The sequence below is a fragment of the Helobdella robusta genome (genome assembly GCF_000326865.2).
Source record: "Helobdella robusta unplaced genomic scaffold HELROscaffold_5, whole genome shotgun sequence".
Classification (NCBI taxonomy): domain Eukaryota; kingdom Metazoa; phylum Annelida; class Clitellata; order Rhynchobdellida; family Glossiphoniidae; genus Helobdella; species Helobdella robusta.
The window spans coordinates 6,318,146-6,338,598 of record NW_008705254.1 but is presented as its reverse complement, the minus strand read 5'-3'; the positions used below and the strand labels follow the sequence as shown (position 1 = coordinate 6,338,598).

Sequence of the window (20,453 nt, the reverse complement as noted above, 5' to 3'; positions counted from 1 at the left end):
TATTATTTTGTGTCAAAATAATTGTTTTTGAACTTCCTTTGTTAGGAATTCACAAATCTCAGAGTCATTATTAGAATTAAATATAAGGTTCCTTAAATTTATCATGGTTCCATAAATTTATCATGAACAGCACACCTTTTCAGTCTCCTAACTAATCTTACTACATGACAATCTGGGACAACAGTCCTTCCTCTCATCTGCAAGTTCTTGAAAAAACACAAAATAATATATCAGAATTCTGCTGGGATTAAAATATTCGATAGTACATTTTTTCATACAAATTTGGCTATAAAAATGACCGTGGAATGCATTGTGACTTTTGGAACCTGCTGCAAACAAAAGATGATATTTTTTTCATACGGTTCCGGATGAAGATGATGATGTTGCGATCGTGAAGATGACGACGTTGTGGCAAAATAGCCCAGACAGTAGAAGCGCCATGACTCATCTTTTTGTAATTGTTCGCTGACCTGGTTCAAACGCGGTCTGTTCGAAACTGAAAGATTATCATTCGTTTTTTGCGCGTGATGCTGCGATCGCGCCTTCATCAGACGAACATCGTTTGGTTCAGACGATGCTGCAGTCCTTGTGGTGCATAAGTTCAATTATTTCTGAGCATGGAACGATTTGTAAGCTTTTATAAAAACTGTTTATTAAAAATAATCAAAAAAATAATAATATAATATAATAATAAAAATCAAATAAAAATTAAAAACTCACCTCACAGAAATACTTTATTATTATCTCTACTGCTATTATTATTATTGTTTTGTCATCATCATTGACATCATCATTATAAGAATCATCATTGACATCATCAGTGACATGTTATCCATCATCATCATTAAAATGATAGTTATTATTCCATTGGTTCCTTCACTTATGGGCTCTACTTAGATCATTGACGTCATCGTGATCAACTTTTTCATTTTTTTATTGCTTAAGAGTATCATTGCACCACAGGCCAAATCACCCCTGCCTGTAACTTTACAACTTCTCGCACCCCATCTATCTGGTAAATTTTTTGACGCTCAACTTTCAACGTTTTTATTGTGCCAATCTTTGCAGCCATCACCATCTTCATCGTAATCATCACCAACACCGTCACCAACACCATCACCAACGTCATCGACGAAATCATCATCATCAGAATCTGGACCCGAGAGCAACCCACACCTCGCCAGCCTGTCCACACATAATGACCAGCCTGAACGACCAGCTAAAGCCGAAAGTTCAACTTCTGTGGACAGCTCCTCCCACCAACACTGGATGTCTCGAATTGAGGTAGGTCGAGGTCAGATGAGTCGGGGTCAGGTAGGTCAAAGTGGTAGAGTAAGTCAAGTGGATCATGGTAAGTTGGGTCGAGGTCAAGCAGATTAAGGTCAGATTGGTGGAGGTCAGGAGTGTCGAGTTCAGTAGAGTTTGTCGAGTGTAGTGAGCGCGTGTTAATGCATGTACAATGTGAAGGTATTTAAAAACATTGTGGGAACAAATGCAAGAAGAAACAATAGCAAACAGCTGAACTCATACACCATAATGTAGCGCGTCGCACATACACCCTCTCACGCACGCACACACACACAGACACCTACAATCACACACACGCACACACGTGCATCAGGGCATCAGTTATGGACAGCACTGGATATGTATACAAAGACAAAGGAGCCCTCAAAAAAGTTCTCTGCGAAAGAAAAGGTGTGTGTATTTTTTAAAATTCTCTCTTTTTCTAAGGCACTCTGTCAAACGCAGCGCCGCACATGTTATTCTAACAATATCTATGTAGATACTCATGCGCAATATATTTTAAACGATTCCTGCTAATTAAAGTTATTCTTGTTGAAATATTTCATGGTTTTATTTGAATCTGGGCGATTCGGAAACAATTTTTAGTTTATTTTGCACATATTCTGAATGAAACATGTTCAAATACAAAAGTCCAAAATAAATAAATCTTTTCGAACAAATAGAAATAACATTACAAACTGATCAAATGAAATAATATCTTGGTAGCATCCAGCCCTCTGAATATGATGATGAACGACGAAGCAGCAACATCTGGGGTCACAGAGCAGCAAGCCACAGCTACTGAATGCTGTGCCTGTGGGTCAGCGAAGTACGAGATGACCTTCGAAGCAGTTTGGTCCAGGAAGACTCACCCGAAAGATTTCCCAATTGGTTTGTGCGGTTCAATTGTTTCAGTTGAGAGTGTTGTTTTCACATTTCAAATTTCTAAATTATTGGACCGATATCTTAACCAATAATGGAGCAATAAATAAAAGTACACCGTCGCCTGTCCAGACAACCGATCAATCGATTTCATGTTCATATTTTATCAATCAATCAATCAATCAATCAATCAATCAATCAATCAATCAATCAATCAATCAATCAATCAATCAACCAATCAATCAATCAACCAATCAATCAACCAACCAATCAATAACTGTAGCTGATGCCTTGACACATTGGTCAAACATCGTCGGAGCATCCCATACCAGAAACTTTTCCATCTGGAGATATGGAGAGGTGGCAAGCATGGGGGTCAAGGAGATTTGTGAAACAGCTAGTCCCAGGACTGTGGAGGAAGAAATTAGAAGGAAGGTCGGTGTGTATATGTTTGCATGTGTGTGTGCGTGTTTATGTGCGCGTGTGCGTGTTTGTGTGTGCGCGTGTTTGATTACCTATATGTGTTTCCGTACTCTTTTTGTTTTATGTGTAAAAAATTTTGTCAAAATAGAATTAAAACAACGAGACACACTTTTGAAAATAAATGCTCATCATAATAACCTATTCATTTTGAAATGTCTTCAATGATAACCATACAGAATAAATATATTATAACAATTAATAAGCAGATCAATGCAAAGCAACATCAAAATTTGTCATATCATCATCTTACTAAAATAGCAATTAGATTGATGCCACATTGGTGGCACCGTTTGTTTCCATCGCTTGTTTCCATCTTTCCCCACCACAGAGCCGCGAAATACGAACGATAATAAAAACGAAGGGCATCTGGTTCACATTGGAGAAGACCATCCTGGCCAACAGATCTGCCAGGTTCACCGTGGACAAGAGGCGCCACCTCGTTTCCATGATCACCATGCTGGGGCCGAGCCCGGACTGGTGCGTCGGTCAGTCAGTTTTTCTTCTAGAGGAAGATTAAAATGGGGAAAAAACTTGAACCTAACTTGTTTGCTTAATTTTACTTCCAGTCGTTTGAAGCAAATAATAAAAATTACCGAATATTAATTACAGGATATTAAATTATGAATATCAATTACAAAATAATAATTAAGGCTTGTCTGCAAACGATCTCTGCCTGGCGAACTGTACGTGGTCAAATGGCTTCACTGTAGACTTGTTTCCATGGGACGCTGGGACTGATGATGGCATTTCTTACATGGTCGGTTAACGTTTCGTTCAGCTAAAAGAGAAACAATGCGAGTGTGCTAACGAGTTTTTTATGCTATAGTTTGTTTTATTATAGGACGTTAGCCAAGATTTATGTATTTTTGAGTAATATACGAGATTATAATTTTTTAAATACACTGTTTGATAGGCAACTGATTTAAATAAAATATCATAAATATTCAAAAGTCTGCCAACAAGGCCTCGAGACCCCAACAGCCAATCAGAAACATCACAAACATGTGGCCCGCTGATGAGCAATCTCCCTTCTACAGCATGCAACCAATGAAGGCGCTTGCCAAGTGACTTCCACATTTCAATTTATCAAATTTAATCCATAAATTTTTAAAATCATGTTCAGATAGAATGATGAAAAATTAATAAATTATCACATCCAACTTTACACTAACTATGTCGAAATATTTATATTGGAAATGATGATGTATGAGACAAATTATAGAGTATTTTTTATTATTGAAATTTTGCTCTAACTTTCTCTTTCTTTCTTTCTCTCAACTTTTTTGCCTCCCTTTTCCATTTTCCACAATCAGCACAGTACACACATTGACGCAGGTTGCACATTAAAAAACTGAGACTGGGGAGTCCACTTCAAGATGAAGACAAAGGTGAAGGTCAGACGTGCGACGAGGTCGAGGACACCAGCGAGGTGGATTTCTTCGGGGAGGGAGAGTCCAACGCCCTGGATGCTGAAAAGAAGATGATGATTGCCTTTGATGGTTCGTGTTATTACCTATTGATTGTGATTCTTGCAAATGTCTGCGTTTTCTTGTGCTCTGCTGGCAGGAAACCCAGAAAATATTTAAGGTGACCAGAAGAGCAGGGTTCAGTTGTAAATGTTAAGCAAGCGTTACAGTTATTTTATTAGTCGCTATAACTATTTTGTTGACTTTGTAACATTCATAATGATTGTTAAAAAGTCAACAAGACAATTCTCTAAATTAAATTGGGGCTGGAAACAAACTTTTACATGCTTCCACAAAGTATTTAAAGTTAAACAAAAAAAATGTAATATGACTAATTAAGCAAATGAATGAAACGAAAGGTAAATGTGAGATGACACCGTGGGACGATTGGTCGGAGTGTTCTGTGACGTGCGGTGTTGGCACTCGAGTGAGGAGGCGATCGTACGTGCATCCAGCCGGGGACCAAGGTTTGTGTGGGCTGGCCACTACGGACAGGGAGAACTGCTTAGGTTTGCAATCTGAATTCTTCCATATGAAAACATCTAAACAATTTTCTTTTAATTCAGTTTTGGTTTACTAAATTTGCTCCCACGGGAAAGAAATAGGTGAAAACAGTTTAAAATAGCTTCTTTTCAACCAATAAGGTGTTGAAAACGAATGCGATCCACCACCTCCTATTGGACCGTGCTCAACAACGGGGTGGTCCCTCTGGTCTCCCTGCAGTGTTTCTTGCGGGCAGGGAACAAGGGAACGCAGACGGTACTATTTGAACGAGGAGGATGTTCATTCTTGTAACCACCTGAACGAGCAGACTGAAGCGTGCAACGGCACTCTCATGGACTGCACAGCTTCGAAGAAGTCACACGGTCAGAAACTTCCTCCCTTCTTTTCTACTTTCACATGACAACCATTAAAAATGTCTTTAAATATTAATCCTTTATCGTCGGTTACGGTTATAAATAATAATACGTTAAATAAAATAAATAATAAATAAATAATATAAACAATAATACGTTTATAGGTTAAAAAATACGTCAGTTATAACAATTATTTACTGCATTTTATCATGCAAGCAACATCAATAACAATAACAACATCAATTTTATATAAATACAAACATGTCAATGTTAACGAATACCATCCTCCAGTCATCTGCTCGCTGCCGAGCAGCACCGGTCCGTGCAGAGGCAGTTTCCAGAGGTGGTACTACGATGCAGTTAGGAGGAAGTGCATGCCGTTCATTTATGGAGGCTGCAGGTGTGTTTCTGAACCTCATTATGGGATGGCTGGTGAATCTCATTGTCGAAATAATTTTTTACATTGTATTAACTAGTTAGCAACCCATATAAAAGTAATCTCCGTAACTGAAAACATTTAGAAGATGTAAAAATATAAGCCTATAAATTATGAATGTTCATCACAAAAATATGTAATGTTTGAATTTAAAATGTTCTGAATATAATTTAAGAAACAAAAAAATATGGTTGAATCTAAAATATCAAAAATATAATAAAAAATATAAGATGAGCAGAGCATTTTGAAGTGTAGGAATGCTTTCAAGTCACATTAAAATTAATTTTCTAACCGTGTGAAAACTTTTTCAAAAACATTCGAGCAGCATAAAATGTTGAATATTTTCTGTTATTAACTGAAAATATTTGATGAAAATGTTGTAGATGATTGTTGAAATGAGTTGCGAAATATTACACTTTGCAAATTAAATTATTTGCGCAGAGGCAACGCAAACAGGTTCGAAACTCTCGACGAATGCCAGATTTCTTGCGCCGATGATGATAGAGACAAATCTGATGATAAAGGTTTGTTGGCTTCCTGTTTACAAATTAATTTCTTATTAATTCCTTAATTTATTTTTACTCAATTTTTTTCGGCGGCATGATGGCTGAATGGTTAAAAGCACCTAGTCCTATTTTACAGTGACCGGGTTCGATTGAACATAAGAAGGTAATCCGCCCCGCCCATCACTTACTTCATGTGTGATGCGTCGTTTAGTCCTATTTTACAGTGACCGGGTTCGATTGAACATAAGAAGGTAATCCGCCCCGCCCATCACTTACTTCATGTGTGATGCGTCGTTTAGCACGTGATCATACATACGCTGTTAGTGTCTTTGATACCTTTAATTTTAAAAAAGCGAAATAAACTTCTAAGCTTTCTTATTACGCTGAAACTTATGGGAAAACAAAATGTAAGCAAGACGACACCCATTTAGCAAAATGTGCGAATGTCCAGATATTAAATGTGTTTTATTTAAAAATGTAAAGTTTATAAAAATGAAATATTAAATCTGATGTAACCAATCGCTTCAGAGTTCTGCTTCCTTCCAAGCGCAAGAGGTGAATGCGGGAAAAACGACGAGAAATGGTATTTTGACACGCAGATGAAAAAATGCCTGCCTTTCCTGTATGGAGGTTGTGGTGGTAACAAAAACAGATTTGAAACGATGGACGACTGCAGCAGAGCTTGCAACATGTTTTCCAGTGGTCATGGCACTGCTGGTGCTGCTAGTGTAACAACGTGTAACTTACCCTCCGAGGTTGGTCCGTGCAGAGACATTCAAGAAAGGTGGTACTTTGATACGCAGATGCAAAAATGTCTGCCTTTTCAATATGGAGGTTGTGAAGGAAACGCAAACAATTTTGCAACCATGGATGAATGTTCTTCAAGTTGCGGTGGAAATCATGGAGGTGTACTTATTTCCGGTTCCACGAAATTGACCTCGACTCAGTGCAACCTCCCTGCTGAGGTTGGACCATGCAGGGGTGTCAACGAAAGATGGTACTTCGATACACAAATGCAAAAATGCCTTCCTTTCCAGTACGGAGGTTGTGAAGGTAATGTCAACAATTTCGCCACAATGGATGAATGTTCGGCCAGTTGTGGTAGTGGACATGGAAATCCAATCGTAGCCAGCGGTTCAGCCAGTGACCCAGTGAGATGTAGCCTTCCCGCCGAAACTGGTCCTTGTAGAAATGTTGAAGAAAAATGGTATTTTGATGTTCAGATGCAGAAGTGTTTGCCTTTTCAGTACGGAGGATGTGATGGAAACGCCAACAACTTTCTCACAATGGACGAATGTTCAGCAGCCTGCGGAGGTGGTCACGGTGGTGTGGGCGGTGTACAACAATCCATCATCACTCCCAATCGCTTCAAGGAGTTCTGTATCATTCCGAGGGACCGTGGACCGTGCAAGGGCTTCATTGAACGATGGTACTTCGACGTGCAGATGCTGAAATGTTTGCCATTCACATACGGTGGATGTGCTGGAAACGCCAACAACTTCGAATCCAATGAAGAATGTATAGAAGTGTGTCATGAAAGTCACGTAGAGCCAAGGTTGAGGGAGCACTTGAATCAGGTCAACCGGGACAGCAATGGCAGCAACAACCAACTCACAAGAAATGATCTTACTACAACGCAAAACATTAGCAGCCCCAGCCAACAATATAATCTGCAACAACGAACACACCAACAACAACAAACACGTCACCAACGAACGCAACAAAACGAAGAACATAGGGATTGTGTAATGAGCAAATGGTCGGGATGGAGTGCTTGTTCGGCCACTTGTGGTACCAGCTACAAGATGCAGGTCAGAGAAATTTCTGTCCATCCATCGGGGAACGGAATAAAATGTTCAAACTTTCTGCAGAAGAAACAGAAATGTAAAATGCCGACCTGCGATAATGGTTAGTTTAAATTTTTATTTTCTAAAAAAGAGTTATTTACATCCCTCAGTATGTTAAAAAACATTTTCAAGTGCACAAAAAGTTCAACTCTTAACCTACTTTACAATTGTTATAAAATAAAATGCAAACAATATACCGTCTTAATTATTGATGAAAATTATACAAACAGAGTGCATCTACGAGGAGTGGTCTGCTTGGAGCAGCTGCATAAAAACTTGTGGCAGTGGCAGCTACCGCCAAAGAATTCAGAAGAGCAAGAATAAAGAAATAAAGTACGCTAACAGTATGAAGAACATGAACGATATGTACGAGAGTAGAAATAACGACATGCACAAGAAGGAAAATAACAACATGTACAACAACATGCACAACAACAACATGCACAACAACAACATGCACAACAAGATGTATCCCATGCAAGACAACTACATCGCAGGCAGACGTCGCAGTGTTCGTCAGGCATCTCGCAACAACTGGAACCCAGACACTAACAAATACGCTGCCTCTGAAAGCAGGAACAGCCAAAACTATCAACACAACGGAAATAATAATAACCAGTATCGGCAGCAATTGCAACAACCACATTACAATCATCAACAGCGACCACAACAGTCACTTCAATATCAACAACGACCACAACAACGTCAGCCACAATATCGTCAACAACCATCTCATAATCACCAACAAAATCCCCAACAAGCAAACAGGCATCATCATCAACAGCGCCAACAACCAAAAGAGTATCATACAAATCATAACTCCATGTACTCCCCTAACAACCACATGAATCACCCCCACAACCACATGAATCACCACAACCATAAATATGATAACAAAGCATCAGTCAAATGTTTTGACCGCGTGCAACGAGCACTATGTAGCATGCCAACATGTAACAGAAGGGTCTAAAATCTCCTCATCATATTGTCATCATCATTATAAGCATTTTAATCATCACGACTATCATCGTCACCATCATTATCTACATCAAAAATAAAACAAATGATGATTGATTTATTTATTATTGCAAAGATACTTGTGTTCTGCTACCCATGTTAAACACTGTACTCTTCGATTTGAAACATTCAAAAGAATCATACTCGTAAGCACACACACACGTAAATACACACACACGTAAACACACACACATACATACACACGCACGTAAACACACACACACACCACACATACTTGCACACATACATACCACAAGCACAAACGGACTAGCCGTACGTTTATATCGATTGAATGGCAAAGTCAGTTTTAAAAATGTTGTTCAGCACAAAAAAACGTTGCCAACGATTGCTGAGGAATCAAAAAATTTCATTAAATACTTTAAAAATACATAGTAATTAAAAATACTTAGAATTAAATGACAACTATGGCCAGGGCAGTTAGATTTTTCATGTTTATTACAAGATGTTTACGTAGTGTATGTTTGTGTGTGCGCGCGTGTACGTGATTGTATGCGCGTGTTTGGTTATACAAATGAATAGGAGCAACTATCGCTTAAAAAAGGAAGAGGTCTTGAGTTTCTTGTTAAGAGTCGAGTTGGGAGGGTATGAAGAGTTTGATGTCCAGTCTGGGAGGGTACGTTTGTTGTTGGGTCGAGATGTAGTCGAACCGTCTGAACGTGCAGCGTCGTTGTTTTGATTGTCTTGCTGCTTGTGAGTAACTGATGCTGTGAATGTTGTCGGGGCTGGTGCTGAAATCGTCGTCGAAGTGTTCTGCGCTGATTGCTCAACTTCATTTTTGACGACAGTTGATGTTGAAAATTTCCTCTGCAACAACGCCAGGACAACTTTAATTTGATCAAACGAATGATCGGGCAGTTGTTCTTTGATGGGTCCCAGTCTTGTTATGTCTGCCCAATTTTAAATCAATTTGGGAAATCAAAAAATTATTCAGACTTGTTAACAAATTATGACAAAAGTTACCAGCCATGAAAATGTAAACATTTTAAGCATTCAGTCTTAACGCGAAGGTATGTGTGTGTGTGTGTCGGAGTTCAATACGATATTTTCCAACTTCGACTCCTTCCCTGAAAATTTGCAGACTCCAATTCCGGGCTAAAACTTCGACTCCCAGAAAAAATTTTCAACATTTGCTTTATTTTACCTAAATACTAAATGAAGGATACTTTAAAAACACTCAAAACTAGTCAATGTAACTGCTTTTCTTGGTAAAATTAATTTATATTTGTTTTAAAACATACCTAAAGATAATTATGCGATTTTATTCCCATTATTAACATCTATTTTCAGTAATAATAGAACAAATTAAAAATAAGTTAAATTATTTTTTTTTTATTGAACTTAGAGTAGTGAAATAATTTTTAAATCTGATCGATCAAAATAACATTTACTCTGTTTAGAATAACGATCTGGAATTAAAAAAAGTGGAATGCGTTCCAAGAGGAGTAACTGTGCAGTTGAACAGTCACACCCACGTTTTAATAATAGTAATAATAACAATAATAAGAATAATAATGATAATAATAATAACAACAATAGCAATAATAATAATAATGTTAAAAATCAACAGTTAGGGAATAAACAGACGCCGGAAATAGTGGAAAGCGAGTAAATAACAAAAAAGACTGCGTATTGCTTCGCTACACACACGTACATCTCTTAAAAGAAACGATTGTAAAAAAAAATTTAGGATACAAGATGAAAAAAATTTCAAATTTTTATTGATTCAAATTATTAAATAGAATGGATGAAAAAATATCCGACTCCAGCCTCTCAAAAAATATCGACTTCTTCTCCGGAAAGAATCTCATTTCCGGTTGTCGCGACAGTCCCCAATGAGCTGGATCTTGTTTTTACCAGGTCAGACAACAAACTTATGACTGCTGCTTGCATAATTCAGCTAACAAAGATCAACTATGCTTCGGTTTATACAGAAGCCATTTATGAAAATAAAATGCGCGCACATCATCACGCAATAAACAACCTGAGTTGATTGGCGGATTCCTGATGACGTCATGAATTAACTCCTCGTCACTGGCACTCACTCCCAATCTCCTTGCGTTGACTGGCAAACCGAAAGTGATGCAAGTGCACAGGTGTGTGACGATGGTTGATGGTTTGAGGTTTCTGATGTTTGATGTTTCCACCTGTTGATGGTAATGATGACGATGTTGCTGTCGTTGCTGATGATGTTGTTGTTACTGTTGAAGCAACATCAACTGATTATGAAGCAAAGTTTATAACGATCCCAAAAACAATCTACAAACAAGAGATTTGTTATCCATTTGGAACATCTTGTACGTTGTTTGGATGGTTTCTGAGAGGTTGACGTATGCCTCCTTTTCCTCTGCTGTCAACTAAATGTGAGTGCGTGCAATCATTTCAATCAAGTAGTCTAACATGCAGTGCCGGATCATTCAAGTTTCATTTAAGTTCCTTAAACATTTAATTGTCTTACGATTTTTAGTGAAGACCAATTATTATGGATGAAAGAGTTGTTTTCGTGAAAGAGAAACTCAACACTTTTGAACAAAAAACTGCTCCATCCATCATTCAAAAATTCAAATGTAAGTTTTACATTTTACAACAAAAAGAATGAAAAAACAATAACAAAAGCAGCAACAACAGCAGAGATCACTGTTCACAATAATGGCTTTGCAAGACAATTAAGGCAACTTGTAAGAACCGCCTCTACTCACTTTGCATGCATCATCAGCTGCATCCTTCTCGCCATCAGCGCAGTAAACAATTCCCGATCTGTTGCTTGAACCTGGCGTGAACAACGAACATGGAGAAGGCAAATAAATTTAATCAAGTTGGTACGATTTAAAACAATAGCAACTGTTAACACTTGCACTCCTACCATTGCTGCTGTCATCATTACTTACTCGTCACACGCAGATCGTCATCCTCGCTGTTGTTTAAATTGGTCGACCAATCATGTTGCAGACAGAAGTCCTTGACACAATTAATAAACAGGTCACCAAATTTGTTGGCCTTCTCTTGAGCCACGTCATCAATTTTGCTCAACGTATCTATGTTGATTGGTCTGTTGGTGGTTGTGGTGGTGTGGAAGTAGTGGTGCTGGTGAGGAAGTTTCATTAACGGTCACGAGGCCTTTAATGTAAACTAAGCCACAAAAATAACTTCTCACAAACAGATAAACAACAACAACGACAACGACAACAACGACGACAACAACATCGACAACGATAACAACAACCTCAAAGACATCAATGTCAACAAAATTTAAAAAGCCAACCTGAATTTAACAATATCTTGAAGTATCTTGTTACTGAAAATGTTGAAACTATAAAGGCCTGTATCGTTGCTGATGTTGTTTCTGATTTTCAGCAGCTGACCGTACAAGTCTAACTGCAATTGAATTATTTTCTAATTCATGTCAATAAAATTATTTTTGAAATGAGTAACAATAATTTGACAAGACAAAATGAGGAAATTATTTCGATCAACTATAAAAAAAAGTAAGAAAAAATAAAATAACCTAATAACCTTCAATTTTTCTTCTCTTGGGTCAACTTTTGAAACGACCTCACCAGAAGTTACCAAGTTATTTTCAACCTGTGACGAACTGGACAACCAACCATCTTTCACTTCTGATGACAAGAGAATGGTTGGTCTGTGGATGTTAGCATTTAATCAATATTTAATCAGTATTACGCTAATTAAGCATTCAATTACAATTAATATATAATTAGTATTATTTAAATAGCATTTAACTAGTTTCATAAAAGTGCTTAATTAATTAGTAATAAAATTATACTGAATAAGTATTTAACATTAAGTAGTGTCCCATTGAAAGGCAGCGAACAAACGACAACTGGCTCGGTTTCCATAATAAAATATGCATCACTTATGATCAAACAGCATAAAAGCAACTGATTTGAATGCTAGTATTTAATTTGGCACCCACTCTATAGACAAAATGAAAAAAACTATTTCAACCGCACGGTTAACTGATAATATTAAATAACTAATAGCATAATGGTTAACAAATAATAAACGAATGAATGATTAAATGAACGAACGAACGAAGGTGGACGACTGGAAGTATAGAATAACACGAAGCAATAAAACACAAATGGATGTAGTTACTTGTTGCTCGAGAAAGCTGTGGCAGATGACGTCTTCGAAGTCTCCACCTTCCTACATAAATATGATTGATTAAAATAGTGTATTAATATAAATCAAATTAATATAAGAAAAAAATATACATATATTTTTTCAAAATTTTATTTTTATAGATTTCGAAGTTAAAAGGTTAAAGTTCAATCTCTCTTGTGCACTTGCTGCAGAGGTTTTAACGGCAAACACAATCAATCAATCAATCAATCAATCAATCAATCAATCAATCAATCAATCAATCAATCAATCAATCAATCAATCAATCATCGTTTAGCGTCCAGAAACCCAGTTTCCCGGGGTAGGACGAGGCAAACACACACAGTGTATATGAATAGGCGTGAAAACCAGGCATCACACATGTTGCATATGATAGGCAGGGATGTCTTTGTATTCGAACCCAGTCATTGCAACAGCAGGACCAGGCGCCTTTAACCATTATGCCATCACGCCGCCCAAGTTAGCATGCATAACCTCACAAACCATCCACATTCCTCTGAATATCCTTTCACAAATTTTTCTAGGAATGGTGTCCCAACAAAAAGGTTTGTATTAATGAATTGTTGTATTTTTAAAGAAACAATTTAAATAAAGTTATCAATGAAAGTTTCATCGATAATGCCAGTAAATTAGATATCAATGACGATTATTCAACAGAGTTGTTAAAAATGATATTGAAACGTTAAAAGTTGAAAAAAACTTGTTCAAGTGATTTGTCTTGGAAAAACAAGCTAATTGAATGTTTAACTATTTAAAAATATTTAAATAATGCGTTTTTGGAGAAGTTTCCTCTGTACGTTTGTTGCTGTTTATCTAAAACGCCAAATGTAGAAAACCAGAGAGACTACGATAGCTTTTGAGTTTCGGACGGACAGACCATCGCGTAATAACAGCGGGAGGCACGGCATTTCTAGCAACTGAGCTAACCCTTCGACCAAAACAGAAGTAATTATAGCTTAATAAAAAGGGTTCGTTAAAAATATCAAAACTGTACAACAAAAAATACATGTTATTATTCAGTGTCTGAATAAATAATGAACGAGTCAGCACAATGAACAGCTCTAGATTGCATGAAAAAAGATGTCACTGAGAAATTAAAATTAAACGGAATACACTTTTTTTATACTTCAACATTTTGAAAAGATAAAAGATGGAAAATTCAATGAAAAAAATGGCCAGACAACCTCCTTTCACATTTGCGTCAAAAAAGCGACCAAAAACAGGTTAGAAATCCAGCACCAGGGTTAGGCTCCATTCCAGCGACTAGCAAAAGTGTACGAAGCAGCAGCAAAGCTGGCATACGAAGCTCCGCAAGCAAAAGACAGTGCGAGCAAAGAGGGTTGTTAAAATCCATTTGCATTGATAACCATGGAAAAAGAATACTATAGAGTAGCAGAGGACGGCAGCGGAGATAGTGAGCGAAGTCATAAATGTAATTTATGTTATAGTTACTTGGAATAGTTTAATGTTTCTTATTACTGTTGGTATTCAAATAAACGTTCAAACAAGTTTGAGGCAGTTGTGTTTATCTATCGGAAATCTTGAACCTACGGAATAACGAACACTTGACAATCGTTGGAAGCTACAACACTGGTGTTGGAAATATGGAGATCTTGGAAGTTATGACATTGATGTTGGTAGTAACGAGCGTTCAAGGGTTACAACAATATTTTGTTTCTGTTTGTGTTATTGGATGCATTGGGTGCATAAGAGATGTAGTGGTGTGACGGGGGCACGGAAAAAGGTGGAAGGCAAGTTCAAATGTAAGAAATGTGTTCATGGTGTGATTAATAGGACGGACGTAAGGACAGGGTTGAGTGGTGGTATTGAAAGAGTGGAAAGCTTTGTTTACTTAGGGGATAGATAAGCTGAATGCGGATGGAGGATGTTTGAGCGCAGTTACGGCTAGAGTTCGTGTGGGATGGATGAAATTTAGGGAACTGGGTGGGGTATTGTGTGGAAAGAAATGGTCAGTGAAGATGAAAGGGAGGGTATATAAAGCATGTGTGAGAGCAGCGATGGTATATGGTGGTGAAACCTGGGTGTTGAGGAGAGAAGAGGAAAGTGTACTGCAGAGGGCTGAAAGAGCTATGGTGAGGATGATGTGTGGTGTGTGGAGTTAAAGTGAAGGATAGGAGGAGTAGATGTCAATGATGGGACTGAATGAGGACATTGTGACATTGATAAGGAGATCGAGATTGCGGTGGTATGGACATGTGTTGAGAAGGGATGAAAGGGTCGGGATTAGGCGAGCGTTGGAGTTCGAGGTTGAAGGAGTGGTAGGAAGGGGTCGTCCGCGATTGGGATGGAGAGAGCAGGTGGAGAAGGACAGAATGAAAGCGGGGTTGCGTGATACTGAGGCGAGTGACAGATGTGGATGGCGTCGAGGGGTATTTCGGTTTCATCATAGGTAGCCAAACGGCAACTCCCGATCTCGGGGAAAATGCCGTCTAAACGTGTGTTGTTGTTGTTATTGGATGCATTGAACATGTATATCGAACATTTTAGTTTGTGCTTTTTTTATTTAAAACATTTTTTTTTCCTACTTTTCTTCAGGAAAGCCTAAAGCCTTTTAAAAAATCATCACCAGCTCTCTCAGTCATCCACGTCGTCAAATATCCTTTCGTATAAATTCTCTCTCAGTCATCTATATTATCAAATGGCACCATCTTGATTACACAGCCATACAATCATCATTAGTTATCCAACCCGAACAACCCACCTTGCATTGTCTTTGGCTTGTTCCATATCTTTGAGTTCTTTATTCATAGAAAGAACAAGCTTGCTATTGGTTGGTTGTCTCTTCCAATCGGCCAACCAGGTTACAGATTTTTGGGTCAGATCAACGGTCGACCCAAACGAACCTTTTATTGGTTGCTCTTTTAAATATCCTTCTGACAGAAGAATGCGAGCTGAGCATTTATGAAGAAGGTAGATTGATTGAATAAAACCAAATAACAATGTTACTATGCCGTTATCAAGGAAAAATTTGTATGAGGTGTAAACAAATAATAAAAACAGCAACATTTGCAAAAATTCTAAAGGAACGCAAAACAAATAAATCATGATGATGCAACAAAAAGACCCCCACCAAACGAAACAATAAGCTACTAAAAAAATTTATTTGTAGGGTGGTCGTACAAGATAAGCAACTAAAATAAAATTGTCCTTCTTTTACACCCTGTCATCGTTTAGAATATAGTTATATCATTACCTCATTAGTTATTGTTATCATCAATCTGGTTAATATTATCATCATCATCATCAACAAAAACTGGTCACAAAATAAAAACGTCCTAACAGAATGCCTTCCACCACTTGAGTGACCTCTCCTTGCCCCGGCCAAACAAGGGGCTCGATTTGAACCTCTCTGGCACCTTTTGATCGTGTGAGCCTCGAAGAAATAAGATAGGTGTCGTCAGGCCGAAACTGCCATTCATCATCTGTTCGTGTCGGTGGCATCCATCTTACAACTGCTGCAATCATCCTCACCATCAACATCACCATCAACACAACCACCACTAATGTCTCAGCAACGAATGTCACCATAACTACAACCATCATCATTATTATCTTTATCATTATTATAATCACTTACTGAACATAAAACATGAACGAATAATGATTGTGAATCATCTGATCATCGTCTGCCAGTCAATTTATAAATGTTCAAGCAACAACAGTTCCCTACTTGTATGCATGATAAGAGGTCTGATGCCTCTGATGAAAATTCTTTGCTGTCATCATCATTGCAACCACCAACACCATTGCTGCTGCTGCTACTGTTAGTTTTGTTATTGCTGTCGCTATAATCTTGATTTTGTTGCTGTTTCATCCTGCACGAAGTTCAAAGTTCAACATGCTCCATTTGATGAAATAAAATTCATCACAATCAACAGAAAAAAAATAAATAGTCGTAAAATGACATAACAGCCCCTATCTAAATTAATTATCAGATGAATTATCGCCCTAAGAACATGCAGCAATCGTCAGAGCAAATAATATCGTACACAGGTATAATTTTGTGACTCAGTGCTCTTGAAGCATAGGAGAATAGGAGAAACATCATCACATCATCTACTGATCGCTTATTATACAAAATTAATAACGCTTCAAAATCGAATGACTATAAATAATTAGACAATTGAATGAAAGAGCAAATGTTGAGATTGATTTATAAAAAGATGAACAGCAGCCACCTAGCAGTGCAGTTGTCACAACAGTTCGGCTTTGGACCAAGATCTGGAAGAGATGTGCTCTCAAAATGACTCAGTATCATTCTGTATATTTATCAGCATACAATTTGCTATATAACTAATCGTATATATAACGTTAAAAAAATCATGATTTTAAACAAAAAATAATTTTAAAGTGATTTTCATTCGAAAACCTTATCATACTTTTAATTCATTAATCCTTTGTTATCATTAATCATGGTAATTATTTCTGCTATCATCAACGCCATCATTAACGCCATCATCACCATTACCATCATCATCACCATCACCATCGTAATAATCATTATCAGCACCTCCTTCTGCACTTGGTCGTTTCCAGATAATCCTGCATCTTCAGCAGCATCTGCATCTTATGCTCCCTGAACTTCTCACTGGCTATGGTGCCCAGGAAGTAGCTGTAACACGTGCGTCAACGTCATCATCATCATCATTCGTTATGACCGTTCTCATCATCCACTCATCGTCCTTTACACACATCCGTGATCATGATAACTATCACCAGTCCCGTCGTTACCTTTTATCTCCTCTCTACAATATCATCATCATCACCACCACCACCACCATCACCACTATCATCATCCTAGTCATCATCATCATCATCATCATCATCATATTTATTATCATCGTTATTAAACCACTTTGCTTTGCAAACATTGTCGCCACACTACCACCATGATCATCAGCAACGTCATCATCAACATCATCGACGTCATCATCTCCACTACACGACCACGTGATCACCGATTAGTATTGAAGTCGGCGTTGGAGTAGTAGACCTGGCACCTGCTCCTCAGACCATCCCTACCTGCCCTCCCTATCTCCTGGTAGTATGACTCGATGTCTTTCGGGGCTGTCGTTGTAGTCATCATTCGTTTGTTTGTTGATTGTTTTGTTGTTTGTGTTTAAAAACAACACAACACACCAAAATGCAACAACACCACAACAGCGATAAAAATTGCATCAATAGCAAAGTTGTAATAACACCACAGCCACCAGTAAAAACAACAACGACAGCAGCAGCAGCAGCAGCAACCACCTCCATAGTGAATAATGTTCCTGACATCCGGTTTGTCGATGCCCATGCCAAATGCCACAGTTGCCACGATCACCTATCCTCCAAATGTGCAACGTAAATCATGAAATGCTTAATGGAAATGGAAATATGGAAATGGACTCTGGAAATAAAACTGACAACAGCAATGGACACTTTTTAAATGTCTACAAATCGCGAGTGGTAGCCAAATTTATAACAGAAACAGCGTTTCAACTTCGCTATCAAGGTTTAAAAGCCTAAACATTAGCCACAAAGACAGCACATAAAACAAAACCTTGATCTGATCAGTGGTGAATAAGTGGTGGTTATGCTTCCTGGTATTTAATGGTAGTCCAGCATGGTACAGTCCACATGGCACGCTGATGCCTTTTGTATTGTGTGGTGCTTGCGTTACATTTACACGAATTTGTAATGTGTATCACATTTACAAAAATTTGTAATTGGTATCATTTAAAATATACTCTCAGTGTGCAATTGACCACATGCATATTCAAACACTAGAAAAGAAGTTAGCTGTTGAGAATATTTGGAAAAGCTTGGAATGACTTTTAGCCCACAGCAGGATGATGACAACCTCAAAACCTTACCTCAACGCCAACTAGGTAATGCCAATGATGATGATTGAGGATAGCATTAAAAAAACTAAATCACGAATGCAATCTAAACTGTATGAATGGCTACAAATAAATGAACATTTTTTTTTATTTTTGAAGGATGACCAAAAAAGATAAACTTGTGAATAGGCCACCCTTAATATAAGCATAATAATAACAAAAACACCTAGATGACCGACATCTTAATAACGATTCCACCTCTTCAGCCATCTTCTTTGTCGGGCAATAAATAATTGTTGACCCCTCGAAATTATTTGACCCCGAGGAAGATGATGATGAGTGTGACGATGATGAAGCTGATGACCTTGACATTTCACTTTGAATGTCTCTGATGATATCCCCACTTTTTTTGCAGACTGATAGGAACAGGTTTGGTCTGTGTGTGTGTGTGTGTGTGTGTGTGTGTGTGTGTGGTGTGTGTGAGTACCAGTTGTGTGTAGGTATATGTGTGTGGAAATTATCTCAAGAAATAAAAAACTTCATAATATAAAGTAGGAAATTAGAAAATAAAATTAAAATATATATATATATAACAAAATTAATCATCAAAAAACTCTGTTCAAACAGAAATAACTGGTTCCAAATGAAAATGCGAAAGATGAAGTCTGACTGACTGACCGATCAAATCCCGAGCAAGTGATGACAGGATTGACGAGCTTCAATGAGACGCATATGTCCTTGCGCACCTCGGGGGTGGCTGTGGCCGTCAGGGCCATCACTGGCACCTGGTGTCCGTTGATTGGTTGGTTAGTTGATCAGTTGGTTATTTGGTCAGCCAATTAACATGACAGTTAATTAATTAGTTGATTAGTTGACCGGATCGCCATTAATTAGCTAGTTAGTTGGATAGCTGATCAGTCAAAAAGTTAATGATGGTGGATGGTAAGATGGACGATCTGATGGATGAAATTGATGGATGGATACGTGAATGGGGTAAATAAAAAATCCAACAAATGGTTTTTCCGCGCCATATCTGTTAACTCAATTGAATAACAGATAGAAAAAGTGCGAAGTGCGAAGAGACGAAACGAACAACAGACCCCGGGCAGAAATGTCCTAACTTTGCCGAGTGCTCTGTAGGCAGGCCTGAAGTCGTTGCCCCACTGGGAAACGCAATGTGCCTCGTCTATTGCCAGTAGATCAATCCCTGTGTTCAGAGTGAGCATTGACGTGTGTGTGTATGTGTGCATATATGTGTGTGCATATATGTGAGAGTGTGTGTGTGCATACAAGTTGTGTAAGTGTGTGTATGTATGTATGTGTGTGTGTGTTTGTGTCAGTTGTGTGTATGTGTGCGCATATCAGTTTTGTGCGTGTGTGTGTGCGCGTATTGTGAGCAAGTTGTTAGAGCAGTTGCTTCAGCAGTGGTGCAATAACTTGATTGGAAAATCAAGCATTAGTTTGTTAAGAAGTCCAGAGATCAGTATATAAAAGATGTTTTAGTGAACCCAAATGTTTTAGAGATCCATTCAAGTAATTTAATAAATAAATAAAATATAACAAAATATGAAATAAATAGATGAGTTAATCAATTAAAAATTTAACCAACAAAGGTAGAAACATCATCAAGTTAATCCCCTGTTCAACCACTCAACCAAAGAACAA

The 20,453-nt window shown here is 37.9% G+C and overlaps 6 protein-coding genes across 6 annotated transcripts; 5 read left to right on the top strand and 1 right to left on the bottom strand.

Annotated features, from left to right (window-relative positions):
- Positions 1–2,090: 2,090 nt before the first annotated feature.
- HELRODRAFT_147427 (hypothetical protein) lies at positions 2,091–2,562 on the top strand (the record flags this gene model as incomplete). The annotated part of the gene is made up of 2 exons (XM_009027564.1): positions 2,091–2,178; positions 2,453–2,562. Coding segments are annotated over 2 exons (198 nt in total), but the record flags the coding sequence as incomplete, so codon positions are not given.
- Positions 2,563–6,447: 3,885 nt separating this feature from the next.
- On the top strand, positions 6,448–6,603 carry HELRODRAFT_138774 (hypothetical protein; the record flags this gene model as incomplete). Its single annotated transcript, XM_009027563.1, has 1 exon — positions 6,448–6,603. A coding segment is annotated over one exon (156 nt), but the record flags the coding sequence as incomplete, so codon positions are not given.
- A 3-nt stretch (positions 6,604–6,606) lies between these two features.
- HELRODRAFT_68139 (hypothetical protein) lies at positions 6,607–6,807 on the top strand (the record flags this gene model as incomplete). The annotated part of the gene is made up of 1 exon (XM_009026943.1): positions 6,607–6,807. A coding segment is annotated over one exon (201 nt), but the record flags the coding sequence as incomplete, so codon positions are not given.
- Positions 6,808–7,074: 267 nt separating this feature from the next.
- Positions 7,075–7,230, top strand: HELRODRAFT_153641 (hypothetical protein; the record flags this gene model as incomplete). The annotated part of the gene is made up of 1 exon (XM_009027562.1): positions 7,075–7,230. A coding segment is annotated over one exon (156 nt), but the record flags the coding sequence as incomplete, so codon positions are not given.
- Positions 7,231–7,290: 60 nt separating this feature from the next.
- HELRODRAFT_138322 (hypothetical protein) lies at positions 7,291–7,449 on the top strand (the record flags this gene model as incomplete). Its single annotated transcript, XM_009027561.1, has 1 exon — positions 7,291–7,449. A coding segment is annotated over one exon (159 nt), but the record flags the coding sequence as incomplete, so codon positions are not given.
- Positions 7,450–8,829: 1,380 nt separating this feature from the next.
- On the bottom strand, positions 8,830–20,014 carry HELRODRAFT_189333 (hypothetical protein; the record flags this gene model as incomplete). Its single annotated transcript, XM_009027560.1, has 19 exons — positions 8,830–9,689; positions 10,784–10,943; positions 11,064–11,156; positions 11,499–11,569; positions 11,688–11,848; positions 12,062–12,174; positions 12,313–12,439; positions 12,916–12,966; positions 15,665–15,854; positions 16,244–16,385; positions 16,634–16,778; positions 17,142–17,222; positions 17,474–17,575; positions 17,964–18,030; positions 18,217–18,289; positions 18,509–18,600; positions 19,028–19,224; positions 19,467–19,566; positions 19,882–20,014. The coding sequence occupies 19 exons, from the start codon at positions 20,012–20,014 to the stop codon at positions 9,328–9,330; spliced, it is 2,460 nt and encodes an 819-aa protein (XP_009025808.1). The 3' UTR covers positions 8,830–9,327.
- Between the last annotated feature and the right edge of the window lie 439 nt (positions 20,015–20,453).